Source organism: Anas platyrhynchos, chromosome 18 (genome assembly GCF_047663525.1).
Source record: "Anas platyrhynchos isolate ZD024472 breed Pekin duck chromosome 18, IASCAAS_PekinDuck_T2T, whole genome shotgun sequence".
Lineage (NCBI taxonomy): Eukaryota > Metazoa > Chordata > Aves > Anseriformes > Anatidae > Anas > Anas platyrhynchos.
In genome coordinates, this window is record NC_092604.1 from 8032348 (window position 1) to 8050864 (window position 18517).

Genomic DNA, 18517 nt, shown 5'->3' on the forward strand with positions numbered 1-18517 from the left:
AAGAGCTGAGCAATGGGGTCTGGGCTGAGCAGAATTAATGTACATCAGAGCACCCTGATCGTGTATACGACCCCTTAACAAACAATTTGGACCTGGATCGGAAAATAATACAAAGCCACTGGGATGGTGGATGGGCAGACACACTGCCCATCCCTCTGCTACCTGCACGGGGCCCAGACCGACCGACGGGCTCCGAAATCCCTCCCAGCAGGGCTCACCAGAGACCCTCAGAGAAGCACTGCTCCTTTAAAAAATGTGGCTTTGTCCACAAGTAATTATGCAGCATAAACACAGAAAAATCAACAGGGTGAATTTCGAACTAATAGAGATGTAATCTCGAAGTCATGAGGCTGCCTTTGTTAGGAAAATATACATACCCCTGAGAATCGGCTACGGTTGCTATCTTACACGCTGCTCAGCAGCTCTCTGGGCACTTTTCCAAATCAGTTTATTTTTAACATCAGTCACATTATACCATTAATTATAAAAAACACTGAGGTTTTCAAGAGAAATTTCTGCTAAAACTGCAGGGTAAATATGCGTGAGAACAGCGCGGATTTAAAGCCCTGCAAACTTTACCATGTGAGGCTGTTGCTACAAACAAGAGAAGTCCTCCGAGGAGGTTATTTATCAGAGTGAATCACAGCAGATAACACGAGGCCTCCTCCCACACTGCAAACAGCGATCATTTGGCCTTTACGTGGCGATGGAAGAGGAAGATTGACACGTCTGTCGGTGCTATACTCGGGGAATGAGAAGTGTGAGGGACCGGGCTGGATTCCTCAGATGCTTCCCGCATTCAGGCATCCCAGCTTACAAATATTAAATATTTAGCAGGCTGGGCTCCTTCCCACCCAGTAAATTAACAAACAAAGTGAAAAAAACAGCCTGTTTCTACTGATGTCTTGAGGCACTGAAAGCGCTGAATATCAGCTGATGGGATGGATTCAGTCCCTAGCCTTAAACAGCCTCCACAACCCCTGCTACGTGGGCAGGCTGACATCTCCTGCGATGGTTTCCCTGCACCAACACAATAAATGTTTTCCCAGTCCCAGGCCTGTGGATCTGTTTAACCTGGTAAACAAGAATCAGAGCAAAGCATTTGGTCTAAGCCCGTGCTGGCCAAGTATGTTGCTGTGCACTTTTCCTAGCAGATTTACTTTTAAAAGACTTATTCTGTGGTAAAACGATTTGATAGCTCTGATACCGTCTGCATAGATGGCAAAGATTAAAGGCAAGGAGTCTGAGCATCAAAGCTTGGCAAAAAGAGCCGGGACTCCCAGCCTTTCATCCAGGCCTTGCCAGACATGCAAATCAGCCTTGGGAAAACTCCCTCCCACACCAGCCTCAACTTCTCAGCAACACGGCTCCTTCGGCACATCCCTACCCTTAAAAAATAGGCAAATCATGCCGGTGATTGCAGCCTCCTCCGGGACAAGGAGGGACGTTTTGTTCTGCTTGCCCTTAAACAATGGAATCCTGCCTAACCAGGGAGCCCAGCCGCCAGCCGGGGCCAGGGCAGCGACACCTCAGCAGGAGGGAGCCATTTTGGCCAGGAGCTGCCTTGAAGCGGTCGCCACATCGCACACACACAGAGGGCCAGGCTCCTGCTGCAGCCATCCCAGGCGGGTCAGCCTGCCCCACGGCCCGCTGCTGGGCACCTGGAGGCTGCTGAGGATGGGACGGGCACGAAGCCCAAACCCTCATTGCTGCGTCCCCCATGGCCCCAGCCCAGCCTGCAGGGAGGTGCAGACACCTCAGCTCACCCCCAGCGCCATGTGGCTGGCCCCGGGGCTGAGGTGTGCCTCAGGGAGCCCTGACACCCCCTCAGCGAGCCCTGCAAACCCCAGAGCCCACAGGGGGGGACCTCAGTGCAACCTTTTAGTACTTGAAGAGGGCTTGTAAAAAAGATGGGGCACAACTCCTCGCTCAATCTGATGATGGGATGACAGGAATGGTTGTAAACTAAAAGGGGGGGGGGGGGTTGATTAGTGGTTAGGAGGAAATTCTTCACTCAGGGCAGTGAGGTCCTGGCACGAGCTGCCCAGAGAGGCTGTGGGGGCCCCGTCCCTGGAGGTGCTCGGGGGCAGGTTGGATGGGGCCATGGCCAACCCGGTCTGGTGGGTGGCATCCCTGCCACGGCAGGGGGTTGGAACGAGATAATTTCTGAGCTCCCTTCCAACCTAGGCCATTCTGTGATTAAACAATTATTTTAAAAGCCACCTCGGGGCTGTTCAGCCCGAGGAGGTACTCCCAGCACCCCGCTGTGGGGCAGGAAGGCCCCACGACGCCCCGGCCGCACGCAGCCCCCCTACCACCGCGGCGACCCCCGGGGCCGCCACAGAGCCTCCCGCCTCCCTCCCACTCCCTCAGCCGAGAGGGGCGGGACTTCCCCAAAACAGACAGCTCCCTCCTCCAATCCTCGCACGCCTTTCCCCTCCCCTTTCCTAAACCGACCAATCACCGCCCTTTCCTCCCCTCCCCGCCTCTTTCCTCTTACCCAATGGGGCCGCGCCGCTCTCGCCCTTCCCTCCTCGCGGCCCCAGGGAGGAGAGGAAGGCGGCGGAGGGGAGGGGCCTGGCGTAGCGCTGCTATTCACGAAGCGGCGCCGTCCCTTCGCCCTGCCTCGCGGCCGCTTGCAGCGTTGGCGTAGCGGCCGCCATTGGCGTAGCGCGCGGAGCGGCGGCGGGGCAGGAGCTGCGGGCGGGGGCCGGGCCCAGGTCGGTGCGGGGCCGAGGGCGGCGGTGGGAGGGGGGCGGCCGGGGCTCGGGGCTGCGGCTCGGGAGCCTTTGGGGGACCCCGGGAGCCGCTTGGGGGACCCCCGGGTGTCTTTTGGGGACCCCCGGGTCTCTCCTGGAGCCCCCCGGGTGTCTGTTGGGGACCCCCAGGAGCCTTTTGGGGACCCCCGGGTCCCGCTTGAGGACCCCCGAGTGCCTTCTGGGGGCCCCCAGGTGATTTTGGAGCCCCTCAGGATCCGTTTAGGGACCCCTGGGTCCCCCTTGTAGCCCCCCTGGATCCTTTTGGGGTCCCCCGGGTGCTTTTGGAGCCCCCCTGGACCCTCTTAGGGACCCCTGGGTCTTCCTTGTATCCCCCCGGGGTCCTTTTGGGGTCCCCCAGGTACATTTTGGGGACCCCCTGGAGCTCCTTGGGTCCCTCCTGGAGCTCCCCCGGCCCCCCAGGTGCTGGGTCAGGGCTGTGAGCACAGAGCCCTGCTGGCCCCTCCGCTGCCATTTCATTCCTGCCATCCCCTGGGGGCTGCTCCCTGGTCACAGCCTCAGCCCCTTGGCACCCCTCGGCCTCACCGCCACGGCGCTGCTGAAACCCGCAGCGCCCCGAGCGCCTCCGGCCCCAAAACCCGAGCGTCTGGGGCTGGCGGTGACCTGGTTTGGTGGTGCTGTGCGAGCCGGAGCCGGCTGCCTTCCTCTGCCCTTCTTCCCCTCGGCGTTGGGTGCTCCATTTGTAAGATACAGGTGCTGGTGCGTAGGGCTGCTCGGAAAAAGGGAAAAAAAAAACAAAAAACAAACAAAAAAAACAAACAGCTCTGGCATGTTTTGAGACATTTCTGTGTATTCTCGCCTGCGTGTTCGGCTGATCTGGTTTGCAAAGTGCTCCTGGAGCCGATGGGGGGGAAATGGAGCAGATCTGTGTGAGCTGCTTTGCAAACAGAAATTGGGAGGGGGATGATGACAGCGGCGAAGCTTGCCCGAGGCAAAAAGGGGACGGAGGATATGGGGAGCGGGCTAATTGGGGCCATACCTCTTCAGATTGGTATGAGCCTGGGCTGAACATTACCCCTCCAAACAGGTTTTAGAGGAGGAGGAGGAGCCCGAGGCTGCCTGGGACTAATTTCCTCATTTCCCTCCCAAAGGCTGACCTGCAGACCTGCATCGAGGAGCTGCGCAGGAAGAGGAGAGAGCAGCTGGCAGCTCTCCGCATGTGCTGCACGCAGAGCGAAGGCTTCTTCAGAGACCCAAGATGACTCCCCACGAGAGATGCTTCCTGGAGGGGTTCTGCTGAAGGCGGAGCGCAGCAGCCTCCCACGGGGACAGCTCCTGCTGGTCTGGAGCTGAGGCTTGCTTCCCTCCCTCCCTTTTCCCTCGGAGATGTTGCAGAGGTTTAACCTGACCTCCTCCTCCTCACCTGCAGCCTGCCGTGGCGATGATCCAGCAGCCCGATCCGACCACCAAAGAGAAGAGGATTGCGCGTTTGAAGCCGGGCCCTCGTTGTAACTGAACTGGAATTTACTCCCCTAAATTTACGCCCCTGGAGCCAGAGCTGTTCCCCTGCTCGGCCCTGTGTGTGCTGAGCTGCTCCTCCCCGTCTCGTCTGGAGTTCCCGGGCTTTCCACGCTGAATTTGCCCATGGCTTTCCTGATGAAGAAGAAGAAATTCAAATTTCAGACCAGTTTTACTCTGGAAGAGCTGACTGCTGTCCCCTTCGTCAATGGGGTTCTGTTCTGTAAGATCAGGCTGCTGGATGGAGGAGACTTCGCGAGCTTGTCTACCAGGTAAGCAGCCGCCTGCGGGCTTGCCTCCTGGCTGGCCTTCTTTTCCTGGTTAGTCTTTAATTGAGTGGATTGGCGTTTGGCTACCTCTTGCAACCCCTGGCTGTGATTTCAGCAGTTCTGTTGTAGGGCCACGCTGTCCTCCAGAGCCGGGGAAGAACACAGCTGGGTTTTGGTGGCTGCTCAGAGCCAGACGGGGTTTTTCAGAGCCGTGGGGAGGAAGGGAACGAGAGGTTGCACCCCAAGAGAGATGGGGTTTAGGGATGAAGTTCTCTTCTATTCTTTTTCTCCCCCCTTACCCCAGTTTTCACACTATTTCAGATGTTTTGCTGTATTGCTTTCATGCCTGATTTGAAACTTAGCTCTGAAGAAAACCACGTCCAGCTGACCAAACCGGCCCCTTCTGACTTTGCTCTCCCCGTTGGGTTCTGAGTTGCTGTTGGTGGTGAGGGTGGAAGGAGCTCGCTTTGCATTGCAAATTGCTGTGCAAGGGAAAACTGCTGCCTGCAGTCAGGGTTGTCAGTGCTAAAGATACAGTTTATCTCCTTGAGCAAACGCCATGGTGTCTCCCCACTTTATAGCTGCAATACTTTCTTTTCCGTATGATTTCTCGTATCGGGATCGGTCCGCTGCACATTTTATAAGGTTGTTTGTGTAAGGGCATTTCTCAGGCTCCTTCAGGCAGCTCCGTCCCCGCTCCTGCTGCTAATTGCTAATAAAAACTTGCTTTGTTTCCAGCTCTGCGCGTAGATTATCACCAGCAGTATGTAAATGTAAACGCAAATTCCGTAACAGCCTGGGCTTGCTTTCTGCCTGGCTGTGTGAAGGAAGCCTTCGGTGGCTTTCCAACTTGTTTTTTTGCTTTCCTGAGTACTTGCATTTAAAGGTGCAGCGTGGGTTTGCTGCTAACTGTTCTATCGCAGCACCAAAGCCTGTTTTGCTCTGGTTTTCTTCCTTGTGGTGCTGCGCCTTGAGCTTTCTTATTTTGGGAGAGAAGACTTTTATTGGATGAGTGTAAAACATTTGTCTGGGAGTAGAAGTGGCAGGGCATTGCTCGAAGCCTTTTTTTTTCCCCTTTGGAGGCATGGTGCAACCTCAGCTGAAGTCTATAGAAACTGTGGGCGTGGAACGCGGCCAAAAATGGGTCGTGAATTAATTTCTCTTTTGAAGAAAATCTATCAAAAGAGCTTTTCCTTACAGCCTTCCCCCCCTGAGGCTGGGTCCTTGCTGCCTGGTGGAAGCGGCTTATCTAAGGAATTCGGGCAGTGTGTGAACTTGGGAAGGAATTAACCCCTCTGCTGCCCGGAGCTGCGACCAACCGAGTCCAACTGGGGCTGGCTCAGGTGGGCCTGTGCTAGGAAACGTCCGAACCCATCTCCTCTCTGCCCTCACAGGTGGCTTTGGGAGCACGCTGTGGGTTGCGTGGGGCTGTTTTCTGAGCTGGCTGGGGTTCAGCAGCGCTCCTTCCAGCTCCCACACCAGCTGGGATTCAAACCAAGCGCGGGCGCTGAGCCCCGGTGCCCTGCTCGGCGTGCTGCCTTCCCCTCACCTCTCTGCGCTCGAACCGGGAGCACGTGGAAACCTGTTTCTGCTGGAAACGTGACGGCTCTCTCGGTGGTATTGAGTCATTTGACCTTTTCCAAATGTTTTCCTGCTGTGGCAGTTAAAGAAACTTGGAGAGGGCTGGATGTCCAGGAGCAGGGAGAAGTTACTGCGCTCCAGTCCTGTTCTGTGACCTTTCTGAGATGGTGTGGGTCTGGGGAAGGATTGGGAAGCAGATGCTGTATCCGTGGTGTTTGGGAAGTCTGTGTGGTTAGTTGGGGCCTGTGATTGCTTTCCTGAAATCAGCCGCTTCCCAAAATGGTCCCATTTGGAGCTGGGAGGTCTGTGGGGTCATCCCACCACGAACCACTCGTGTCAGTGTTGGTGTGTTCTGCAGTCCCTTTGGGCTGTGGCAAGAAAAAGAAGTGTGCAGCTGTGAGCGAGCAGACCAGGAGCTCGTGGTGTCCGTGTGTTTCCAGAGCCGATCTGGACAAGGTGTCCCACATCATTCAGGGTCTGTGAACGAAGGGGGCAGGAGTAGGTATAGGACGTGCCAAGTTGGGATTTCTTTTTCCTCGATTAAGTGGCTTATGACGAGGAACAAAGAGGGTTGTCTGGGAAGATCAGGTTCTCCAGGAACTGATGCCTTTCAGGGCGTTCACAGCAGGTGACCCGAAAGCTGGGGCAGGTCTGTGGTGAGCCCGGAGTGGCCGCGGAGCTGCTGGATGGCAGCGGGTTCAAGTGACCTGGGAGCAGAGAGCCTCGGTCCCCTGGGGTCCCTGAGGGGAACCTGGATAAAGTGCCCTCAGGAATTGCCCTCTGAGGAATTGAGGGCGCTCTGGAGGAGGTCCAGGTCCTGCCAGCGCATTGCCGTGAGGATCTGCCTCTTGGTTTTGTGTTTTTTATTCATTTTTTCGTACAGTCAGGTGCCCTCCTTCCATGCATGCTGTGTTAAGGCCTCAGTTACACCGCGGGTATTGCAGTGACTCAAGCTGCAGCCATAAATTTCCCTTCACCCTTCTCCTCCTCCTCCTCCATTTGTAAAATCGTCTCCTGATGTTCTGGCAGGTCTTCTGAGGATAAGACCGGCTGCAGCTTCCAGCAACCCACCTGACAGCCGCCCATGGTCTGGGGCTCTGCCGTTGCTGGGTTTTAGAAGTTGGTCTTCTGGAAGTGCCTCTGGGCCAGGTGCAGCCAGGCAGGTGCCGGTCCGTGCCTCGAAGGCCCTTAATCCCGGTACCCCTTAATCCCAGTACCCCTTAATCCCAGTACCCCTTAATCCCAGTACCGGTACAGTTCAGCTGCCTGGGAGTAGCTTTAAAAATAGCAGGCACGGGGCTGTGCTCATGGCAACCGTCTGCAAAGCAGCTGGGCTGCTGCATCCTGCACCGGGTCCGAGCTCTCCGAGGGGGCCTGCACCGCTGCTCCTGGACAGATGCTGCTGAAACAGCCCCACAGGGAGGGCTCGGATCCAGCGGGGTGAGGGAGCGGGGCTGGCCAGCAGCACGGCCTAAAGGCACGGCCCCACGGAGCTCGTGTGCTTACGTCTTTGGGTATTACAGCGGGGGAAGAGTTGCTTAACCCCCCCCTTGCTTACGGGGTCACAATTAATGCCGAGTGGTGGCCAGCTGCTCCTCATCCCGCTGCTGGCTGACTGCTGGCAGGGAGTGCTGCTGTGTGATGTGAAGGGGGAAGGCCAGGTGTCAGCCACGTAGTCCAGCACCTCCTCCTGCCTCATTCCACCTCCTCCTGCCTCGTTCTGTTAGCTTGCCAGCAGTTCCCCTCCGGTATTCCTGGCCCTGAAGGAAGGGATTGTGCTCTGAAAGCCCCTGGCTGACTCCAGAGGAAAGGCTTTTGCAAGAGCTTAACGGCACTGAGGGCATTTCCCACCTTCTACGTCATCTTCTGAAGGCAAAAAAATCCCAAATTCCAACCCAGGCTGTGTCTCTGTGTCTTGAGCACATTTGGCGTTTCAGCCTGGTTTCTGCTCCTGGCACTGCGGCCCCAGTCAGCCCAGAGGCTGGATTTTGCCTCCCGCAGCCCAGCAGCGGCTTGCAGGCAGGATTCAGAGGAGCAGTCGTGATCTGGGAAGAGCCACCCCTGCCTGTTGGTGTGGTCTGGCCTCGGAGCATTTCGGTGCTGCAGCCTGAACCGAGGATGTTCGTACAGCTTGTAACGGGGTAGGGGTGAGAGGCTGCTTCCTGCCGCCTGTGCGTGTGGAGCCGCAGGAAACGCCGGGGCTGGGGCAGGCTCCTGGTGCCGGCAGCTCCCCGTGCATTAAGGCCTCGTCCTTTTCTGTAGGACAGCAGGAAAGGGGAGAAGCGGTGCCCTAAGTGGTGAATCAGGAGCTTCTCTTAGGGCAGGTGCAAGCCTCTGAAACCCAGCTGTCTGTGGTGCGAGTTAGAAATAACAAATTCCCATAAATAGCTGTCATGCCTGATGCTAGAGATCCTTCAGGGTTACCCTCTTTGGCTCCTTCTGGCCAGAAAAGCCTCAGTTTGGCTCACCAGAGGCTACAGGACTGCTTCAGCCCCGCGGAGGTGTAAATCTTCCCCGCTGCCTGCCTGAAAACAAAGGCGAGGTGACTGCTCTCTCCTGGAGTCAGCCTCGCCAGGAGGGGAAGAAAACCAGCAGTGGGGAAAGAGGAGGGTTGCTGGCTTTTCAAAAATGCTCTGGCTGCAAACGTGTCCAAAAAGGCAGGCCTTCCCTGTGTGTAAACACAGCCCAGGTATGTGGGTCGAGAGAGCGAGCGTTAATGCTCCAGAGCAGCTTTGCCTTCCACGTGGTCACCTCCTGCTCCTGGCCGCAGCCTCAGGAAAGGGCCGGGAGTGCTGGAGGAGAGGCGTGGGTGCAGCCTCTGCAAACACCCGGCAGTAACACAGCCTGGGTGGGCACAGCGAGGGCCTGACACCTGCACCCCTCGGTTCCTGAAGCTGACGTGGGGAAACCAGGCAGCAGGGAGGAGAAGAAAGGGGTTTAGAGTCAGACTCCCAGGCTCGGTGACCGGTAGGCTGTAAATGTCTGGGTGCAGGCTGCTTTCAGGCTTCCCCCTCGGGGCTGGCAGTGCCCGACAGTGAACTTTTGGGATCAGCCTCACCTGTGTGAGCTGAGCAGCCCGCAGCTCCGAGAGCTGCTCCTCGGGGCTGGGGCCCAGCAGACTTACGGGGTGCCAACAAAATCTGCTCTGGCCGAGGACAAGGGCAGGTAGCAGAGGGTGCCCCCCGCTCCCTTCAGGCCCTGTATTTGTTTCTGGAATACAGGGGGAAACCTAAATGGCTTCCAGCCTGTTTGTTCTCGGTGCTCTTTAGCTGCTGTCAGCGTTGACTCCAGCTTTGAGGCTGTATCTGGGAGGAATTCGGGCATGCCTTCAGCAGCCTGTGGTCTCTACACGGTTGTTGGTATTTTAATAGGCCCTAAGTTGCCAACAGCAAGTTGTCCCAGTGCTACTTTCTAGACAAACGAGGCAGGCACAGATTTATTTCTTATTATTTCATTGCAGGAAGCTACACCTGCTAGCATTTCAGGAGAGATCTCCGGCTCCTTGCTCCCAGTGAACCCCTTTTTGCTGCGGGGCACGTCTGTCTGCTCAGGAGCACGAGGAGCAGCGCGGTGAGCCCTTGCACCATCACCTGCCCCGTGCTCTCTGAGCTCTCCTTCCGTGTGAGGACGGACGGATGTGGCTGTGCGTGGCCTCCCTGCTCAGGCAGGATGTGTCCCGCATCCTCTGCGCTGCCAGCCCTGCCCTGCCGGAGCTGAAGCGGGTCAGGAATTAGTCTCTGGCTCTTTACGTAGACATCAGCCGCCTTTAGGAATATCCTGGGCAGAGTTTGGAGCTGCTGTTTCCTTTGTAACAGCCCAGGGGCTCGTATCAGGGATCCGCGCCGTGTTATTTCAGGTGGTTGAATTTATTTCATGTTGCACCACCCCAGCACCAGCTGCCCAGCCTGCAGGATGAGAGGTGGATTTTTTTCTTGCAGGTTATCCACGTGATGCCTTTGTGCACTGGCTGGGACACACGATGCAGGGCAGCACCCTGGCTTGGCACCGGGAGCTCTGGTACCACGCAGCGGGACCCAGCAGCCCGTCCTCGAGCCCGCGTCTGAAAGGCTCTTCCCAGCGGCGAACAGTTGTGCCTGTGTTTGCCGGATGAACGGCCGTGTTGTTCGGGGGATTTGTAATCCGATGAGCAAGAAAGGGAATTGTTCGGAGGGGTTGGAGGGCGTCAGGGGTGTCACTTCCACGTGCTTCTCGTGAGTCTGCCACGGAGCCCGATTGATCCGGCTGAGATGGGGAAAAGGGGACGGGGACGAGAAGGAAAACGCACAGGAAGCAGATGGAGACAGAGGCTTGGGAGGAGGCAAGTGCTGCAGAGACAGGATGCTCCAGATAAGGCGCTGCATGGGTCTGGTCCCTGTAGCGGGTGCTTTCCCTGCAGACAAGTGGGCTGGCGGGGCGGCAGCATCACGCCCATCGCGCCTTTCCTTTCAATTCATCAAATCTGGTTGCAGAGAGGAGGCCCGGTGCTAGAAGGTCCCGTGTTGCTGCAGGAGATGGGCCTGAAGCTAAAAATACTTCCTTTGCTGTACGCTAAATAAGAAATGAGCGCTGTGTGTCGGGGCTGAAAGCACCGGGGCTGCTTGCATGGGAGGGAGCAGGCGGGTAACTGCTGGGAGGAGCAGGGAGCTGCAGCACGGATCGGTGAGGCAGCTTCACAGAGCTGCATCAACCTGCGTGTGGTGGGTAAAAAGCTCCAAAATGTGCTCTCTAAAATAATAATAAGAAACCCATTAAAGCTAGAAAACGTTTGTGGGATTACAGCTTCCCAGAGCTGTGTGTTAGCTGAAACGAGGCAAGTCCCTGCTCACCATTCAGTGCAGAATGTGAACGCTGGGGTCTGTTTTAGGGCCCTTCACCAAGCATCGTGCTCCAGCCTGGCTCTGCGATGGCAAAGCAGAACGAGGAACCCACGGGAGGAGAAAATCCCATGAATGGGACGCGGCCTCGGGGCTTCAGTTTGGGGGTTTGGGGCAGCCACCTCTGTTTTGCTCCCAGAATGAAACTTCGTGGGAAGTGGCTGCGGAGAGGCGATCGCTCACGGCTCCGGGGTGTATGATTGCTGGAGGCCCTGCGGCTGGAGGTCCCATTCCTCCTCAAGTGCAAGTTGTGGGTGTGAGCACTGCAGAACGAGTGCTGCCGGGGGGTTGCTTACCCTCTGCTCTGCCCAGTCACTTCTGTTTCCATCTCTCGGGGATAACATTGCTCATCGCAACACGCTGATAGCCAGGAGAAGGGGAAGGAAAGGCTTGGCTGGAAAAAAACAGGCTCAGAGGTTTATTCACCCCGCCACCAGCTTTCTGTCAGACTCTCAGGCTTTATCCACGCTTAGCAAAGGTCAGGTTGGTGTCGTGTCAGGGTTTTCGGTGGCTTTCACCATGCTTTTTCCTGCTTTTTTTCCCCCAATTCTTCCCATTATCACTGTGCCCGCACGTTGCTGACTGTGAGGCAGGAATATCGGATTTTATTTATAATCCCACAATCTTTTCAGGTTTCTTAATGCTCCATCGCACCACAACGAAGCAGTGGCTGAGCTTTTTCACTGCCTTAGCCTGGCTGTGCCAGGTCCTGCTCATGTCCTGCTCCCAGCCTGAGCAGCGCGGGCTCCTTCGGGGTCAGGCTGCCTGCCTCGCTGCAGCTCATCATGCAGCAGCCCCCCTGCGTGGCAGCTCCTTCCCTGGCTCCTGTCAGGGGCCTGTTGTGTTTTATTTCATACTTGGCTAACACCAGGCAGTTACATCTGCATAAATGCCGAATTCCTTTCGAGTGCAGAGCTGCTCAGAGCTGCTCATCGGTGCCCTCAGTAGCCTGCAGTGCTCCTTGCCCCGGGGGAAGCGCTGTGCTGAGGGGCAGTGGATTTCCTACAGCTGTTTCTGTATTTTCTGCCTTCCAGCTTTGTCGAATTATTTGCTGGTCCTTGGGGGTAGCTGTTGGTGCACCGTTTGGCCGCTGTTCTCTTTAAGGCTGCTTTCTGCTGTAGGTTTATGGCCATGGCTTTTCCCGCTCGCTGTGTGTGACTGCTCTTTCAAAACAAACCTGCGCGCTGCCTTCCCTCCCGTAGGGGTTCCTGCTCGTCTCCGATTGCAGGGGCTCTCAGCAGAGGAGGATCACAGAGATGTGTCCGAGTGCTGCTGGTGGTGACAGCCCTGGGGGAGGTGAATGCTCTGACCCTCCAAAACCCGCTCCTGGCAGGCGAGCAGCGAGAGCCCAGCCAAGCATCTCCCGGTGGCACAGCCAGCGCAGGCTGGTGTGTCACCAAGTGCAGCACTTTCCCTCCTCCTGCTCCTAACCGAGATGTAATTTGTGTAATTACCTCTCTGATTAGGGTGCCGTTACGTCACGGGCTGTCGGTCCCAGAGAACTGCCTTTATCGAGCTGTGGGTCTGGAGGAGCTGAAGCCGATCCAACCGCTGCGTCTCCATCCCCCTCCTCTCCCCCCCTGCTGGCTCTGGCACTCCTCTGACCTCACTGTTGCGGTGTTAAACTGATAAAATCTAGCCAAAAGGCAATTTGTCCCTTTCTGCCAGCTCTGCGTCTTGAAGCAGCGTGACACCGGGGCTGACGCACGCCGGAGTCGAGGCAAGAGGAAAAGATGGGAAAGGAGAACGGGGACCGGCAGCGCTGGGACTGCCAGCCTGCTGCCACCGGGATGGTGACGAGCTGGGGATGCAGCTGGCTTTGTCCAGCAGCTTTCTGTCATCTGCAGACCTTCGAGCAGCCTTTTTGCAATGAGCAGCACCAAACGTTGATGGAAGGGCCTGAGGTGCAGTGTGAGCGTGCCTCTGCCTTGTCCTTAAAGCCTTGTCCTTAAGCGCAGTGACCTGGTTCGTGCTGCTGAACAACGCCTTTATAAACCATCATAAAACATCCGTGATGGGAGGGCAAAGCTGGTCTGAGCCCACAAAGGGATGTTTTCCTGGACCATTTTATTGTTTTTGACGAGCTGTGTGCCGTGTGGAGGTGATTCACTCCGAGCATGTCTGGGCACAGCAGGGTGGTACCTCTTGGGTAACCAAACATACTTTTAGCACCGGGGTTGACTTCAGGCAGCTTATTTACTGAAGAGCTCTTCAGCACACTCGAGCCAAATTGCAGTGATGTTACATCACGCGGTATTAATGAAATTATTCCCGAAACGAACTTGGCCTTGTGCGCAGGTTAATTTACACTACAAAGGCTTCTCGGGGACGGCTGCGCCGACGAGCTCTCCTGGCTGAAACGGGGCCGATACTGGCACAGGATGGAGCTCGAATAGTTGAGCTTCAGCATGGCTTCCTGTGCCATAAATCTGCCTCGGAGGCCAACAGATTTGTTCAGTGCACGTGTTGCTTGTGTCGGGGATTTTGCTCCTCGTCTTGTGCCGATTCCCTCCAGGGGTCTCATTTTCCAGACTCGCTGTCCCAGCAAAGCCCTGGAATATCCCATCCCACGTCCCATGGCATCTCACGGCGTGGCTGGGGCTTGTTTTTTTTGCTTGGGAAGGGGGCTTTCTTTTTTCTTCTTAAGAGCAATCTGTTCACAAGCACAGCTTTCTTGCAGCACGGCGTCGTGGCCGTCTCTTGTACCCCTCACAGCAGGGACATCCCCAGAGTTTTCCTTGCTGGATTTTACGTTGCTGTCTGTCTTTAGTAGGAGCCCAAATTTAGGCAGCCAAAGGCAAAGCTGGAATCGCTCAAATTGACAGCTAACACTTAGGGGATGAAGCAAGTTTATAAATATATCAGCAGCGGATAATCGGCCAATCTTCATTTCCCATCTACAGGCTGCCACAAGCAAAAGGCTTCCCAAGCTTCGGTGTCACAGAACCTTGTGCTGTCCCAGGGAGCCTGAATTAACCTGCGAGCGCCTGTTCAGAGCAAACCTGTGGGGTTTTCTGAAGCTTTGGGTCCTCTGTTAGAACTGCAAGGCAGATTTCTGTTGGGATTTGTCCCAAGGGCACGCAGGTACAGGGGGATCTGGGAGGTTTTCTTTTCTCCTCTCCAGTCCCACGGAGGTCTCGTCCCCCTAAATCCAGCTGGCTTGGGCAGTTTGCTGAATGTCAGAGCTGAGGGCTGACCAAGCATGGTGGAGCTGTTCCTGGTGTTTTCTGTAAATACTTGTGCGTTTGCTTACGATAAGGAAGCGCCGGTGCTGGATTTGGCAGCCTGGCACCTGACTCCTGCTCGGCTCATCCAGCCCCAAATGAGCCTCAGAACAATGCAGGTGGGAGCCGGGGCGGTGACTCAGTGCGCTCGGGTGGTTTATAAAAAGCCAAGGCGTCTTCCAGCCTTCGATCTGTGCGCTGTTACAGACCTGGATTTTGGTAGCTGAGTCACCCCTCCAGCTATTCCTTCCTTTACACTGAAGAGTTTGGGTCCTTGGGATGTTTTTGCTCCTGGCACGGGTCCCTGGCCGCTGCCCAGAAGGCGCTGGTGTGCTGGGGATGTGGCGAGCAGCCCTCGGATGCGTGCTGCTCCGGGCTGCTCCGGCTAAAGCACAGCGTGTAACAGGAGCTGTGTTGCACGATATTCACTGCTACAGGCCCTTCTCGTCCTTGCTTTCCTGATGGCCAGCTTGTTCTTCAATTCAAGAGGGCAGAAAAAAAAAACAACCCTCAAAGCAGCCTGTGCCCCGTGTGCATCCTCGCCGCTCACTGGCCGTCTGTCAGAGCATTTCTCCTGCCCTCGCTGTGCTCCACCCTCACTCACCCTTCCAAAACTCATCTGACTTGTTCTAGAGCTTGTCTTCAAGGTTCATTATCCCGTGTCTTTTTTCCTCTGTTTGGCCCAGTTTTTATTTCCCTGAGCAACTTGTGCTCTGGCGTTCCATCACCGGCTGTGTGCTGATTTTTGATAACCACCATCAGAAAGGAAGAGTTTAAAGGAAAGGAAGAGTTTAAAGGTTTGAAGATTTAGATGCAAGAAATGATTGGAAATTCTTTTTCCTCTCTAAAACGAGCCCCAATGCTAGGTTTTAGGAGCACTGGATCTCCTGGACAGCGAGGGTTTGCTGCTGGTGCTTGGCTGCTGCCCCGCTCTGCAGCAGGTATTGCTGCTCCCTGCCTTGTCCCAGTGCACCTTCATCGCGATTGATTATTCTTGGAGGGTTCAAAAAGCTGCGTGTCTTTGGAAGCAGCCCGCAGGAGATAAGCTTAAAGCCATAAAAAGTCAATTGTTCGCCGACCCGATAGCGGCTCATTTTCATGAAGAGCTCAGAAATCGCTCGTTGCATCCTGCTGTTATTTCACGCTCACCTGGATTTTGCTCCAGCTCTTTCCTTACCCACCTCACACGTCGTGGTGCCGTCTTCGCCCCGATTGGAGATGGTCTCAGCCTTCCCCTGGCTTCTCACCTGTGCCCGAAGCTGCTTCCCTTAGCTTTGTCTTTCCCATACAGTTGCTGTGTGTCCTTTCTGCTGTATCTGCCTCTGGCTCACATGAGGACTTCACTCCAAAGGCATCAGTGCTCAGACCTGGCCTTTGGAGAGCCCTTTGGCACCTTCCTGCCCCTCGGATGAGCCCATGCAGAGCAGGCGTGGGGCTGGCAGCAGGTCCTTTTGTTGCCAGACAAAAACCCCTCCGTGCAACTGAATTTTTATATCCACAGAGCCAGGCTAAGCTGTCCTGGGTCTTGATACGATTTCTTTATCCAGCCGTTTCCCAGTCCTGCGTGGTGCTCCCCGAGGAAGATGGTCTCTCTCTCACCCCCTCCTGCATGGAATATGTTTCGGCTGAACCTCTCAGCACCGTGCTCAGATCTCTGCCTCTTCCCTGCTTCTGCTTCCTACCTGCACTCGGCAGCAGGTAGAGGAAGGGATGCAGCCTGCCTTAATAATACGTGCTGCACTCGAGTGCCTGCTCCTGAGCCGTTATTTGGGGCCACCTACAGCTTCTGGATTGTAAACCTAAACCAGCTAATGGCTAGGTAAAGGCTCGCTCTCTGTTATGTGGATTTTCACCTCCCTTTTGTATTTTCCATGCTTAAAGCAGCAATTAGGCCCTGTGTGTGTAGCAGGAGCTGTGTCTGAGGATGGTGCAAACCTCGGTGTGTTGGGAGCCCGGCGGTGTGGCTGCTGGCTACAGACCTCAGCAAATCCCTTTGGGAGGGGGATCTTTGGGTGCTTTTCCTAGGCCCTACCAAAGGTGTCTCTTCAATTAGGGCTTTGCAGTAGATAACCTGGTTAAAATAGTAGTGGTATCCTCCAGGGCATAGCACAGGACTGATCCAGGGAGCTGGGATCCAGGGAGCTGGGGTCCAGGGAGCTGCCACGGCAGCTTTTTAGTACTTAAAGGAGGTTACAGAAAAGCAGAGTGACTTCTTGCTCAGTCAAATAACGCAGATAGGACAAGTAGGAACGGATTAACTCACAGATAGTAGATTTAGATAAGATGTTAGATGTAAGATAAGATGTTAGGAGGAAATTCTTCCCTCAGAGGATGGTGAGGCCCTGGCACGGGCTGCCCAGAGAGGCTGTGGGTGCTCAGGACCAGGTTAGATGAGGCCATGGCCAACCTGGCCTGGTGGGCGGCATCCCTGCCATGGCAGGGTTGGGACTGGGTGTGCTGTAGGGTCCTTCCTACCGGGGCCGTTCTGATTCTAACAGTGTGTGTCTGCAGCTGGAAGCAGAGCCGAGACACACGTGGAAGGAAATGCTGGAGGAGACGCATGGTGTTGCCATTTAGATGCAATCTGGTGACCTGATTTTGTTTCATTTTCTCCTTTCCCTTGTGCCTGAGGGAACGCCCTGGCACCTGCACCACCTTCCTCCCCAGCAGACCCCCTGCGGGAGTGCTGGGACCCCTCGGAAGGCAGCTTATCAACCTGCACCGTAAATGGATCCAAGCTGGGGCTGGCCTCCTTAAAACAGTTATCTTTTTTGTGCCTGATGGTATTGAGATGTGGCTTCAGTGACGTGCTGCCATGTGAAGAGGTGAACCGGCGAGGGGAGCGCTGCGTGCTGTGAGCCTGTGGGGATTAGCCCTGCCCTGGGGAGCTCACCCAGAGCCACCCCTCGGAGGCTGGGGGCCGTGGGCGTGCGGGCTGGGCGTCACAAAGAGGAGAGCTGCCCTCAGCCTTTGTGTAAATGAGGAGGAGGGGACGTGAATAAGCAGCTCTTTGTGCGCACTTATCTCTGTACCCTCTTGTTTAGCCCGAGGTTTGCCCACATCTGCTGCTGTGTGCGCAACACCAGCCCGAGCCGCGCTGCTCTGCTGCAGTGCTTGGCGTTGGGAAGCTATTTTTGTTGTCTCTGCCCCCCCCCCCCAGCGAGCCTGTAGGCTTTTTAGGATGTTTCGTGCTTTTAGCTCTCTTACATATGGCTGCTGCCATAAAGCACAAGCCAAGCAACCGCTCCTGTAAATGGGTCAGGCCAAATTGGTTCAGCGGGTTGTGTTTGAAGCATCACACCCAGCTGGGCACAGCTCGGCTTTGAGGCTGTAAATAGAAGTTTTAATCTCTGTTGTGGTGCTTCGGTAGCTGGCTTGCCTTGTGGGACAGACCCCGTGCTTGTCCTGGGCAGCGTGGCTCCTACACGTGGCCTCTTTCTAGAAGCCTTTCCCTGTGCGCTCCTTTTAGCAAGCTCCCGGTCAGCATCGTGGCTTTCTGTAACAGTGCTGCTCTGTCCGTGGCACTAAAATCGCAGTTGGTAAACATCTCTAATGTAAAATCTGTTGTTCGTGCCTTCCTCCGCCTGCCTCCAGGGCTGCAGGAAGGCTGCGTGTGAGACCTGAGCCCGGGGAGGTTTGTGGGTTTCACCAAGCGCGCTGTGAGCTCTGCACGGGATGTAAAAGCCATAAACCAGCGGGTTGCTTTGCGCATCGCTCCCACGGGTCAGGTTCCTGCCACGCCAAAACATTTCCCCGCTGCTCCCTGCACAGCACACCTTTGCTCTACGGGGACGGCGGTGCCCAGGGACGTGGCTTGAGGTCCCTTTGGGCTCGCTGCAGGGCCGGAGGCAGGCGAGGAGCTCGAAGCTCCCCTCGGAAGCCCACTGTTCACAGAAGCCAGCGCAGGGCTGCGTTGGTTTATTCTGCGGCGGTATATTTAGGTCTGCAAGAGTAATTACATAGCTTTGAGTAAGTCTCGAGTCAGAAGAGGGCAAAGCTTAGCCTGGCAGGCATTCAGCCTTCTCAGAGGCTTTTTTTGCAAAATGCTACGGCCAGCTTTTTTTAAAATAAAACTTCTGAAGACCCGTTGAATTGGCACCTAGTGCTTGGCGTTGCTCTCATCTATTTCTGGCGCTTCAAATACAGAGTACGACTTAAAATTAGACACTTTTGGTTTAAAGCTGTTAGCTTCTGCCTCGCTTTTAGGTGCCCTGTGATCAGGATGGAAAGAAACACCTCCCTGTGCATCCCTCGCCGCGCTCCGGGTGTTCTGGAGCTAAATGCAAAACCGCTCCTCATCCGAGTCCACTCTTTCTTCCTATTTTAGTCTTCTC

At 55.7% G+C, this 18517-nt stretch overlaps 1 protein-coding gene across 3 annotated transcripts in view; it reads left to right on the forward strand.

Annotated features, from left to right (window-relative positions):
- The first annotated feature begins 2550 nt into the window (after positions 1-2550).
- The window catches only part of EEIG1 (estrogen-induced osteoclastogenesis regulator 1), a 35075-nt gene continuing 19108 nt past the window's right edge, over positions 2551-18517 (forward strand). Inside the window, exons 1-3 of one of the 3 annotated variants that reach the window (XM_072025314.1) lie at positions 2551-2720; positions 3869-4058; positions 4147-4507. In XM_072025314.1, coding sequence (XP_071881415.1) covers positions 4362-4507 — 146 coding nt within the window. In that variant the 5' untranslated portion in view covers positions 2551-2720; positions 3869-4058; positions 4147-4361. Of the gene's footprint in view, positions 2721-3868; positions 4508-18517 lie in introns of all 3 variants that reach the window. The other 2 variants (XM_021271205.4, XM_005017870.6) reach the window with 2 other exon arrangements.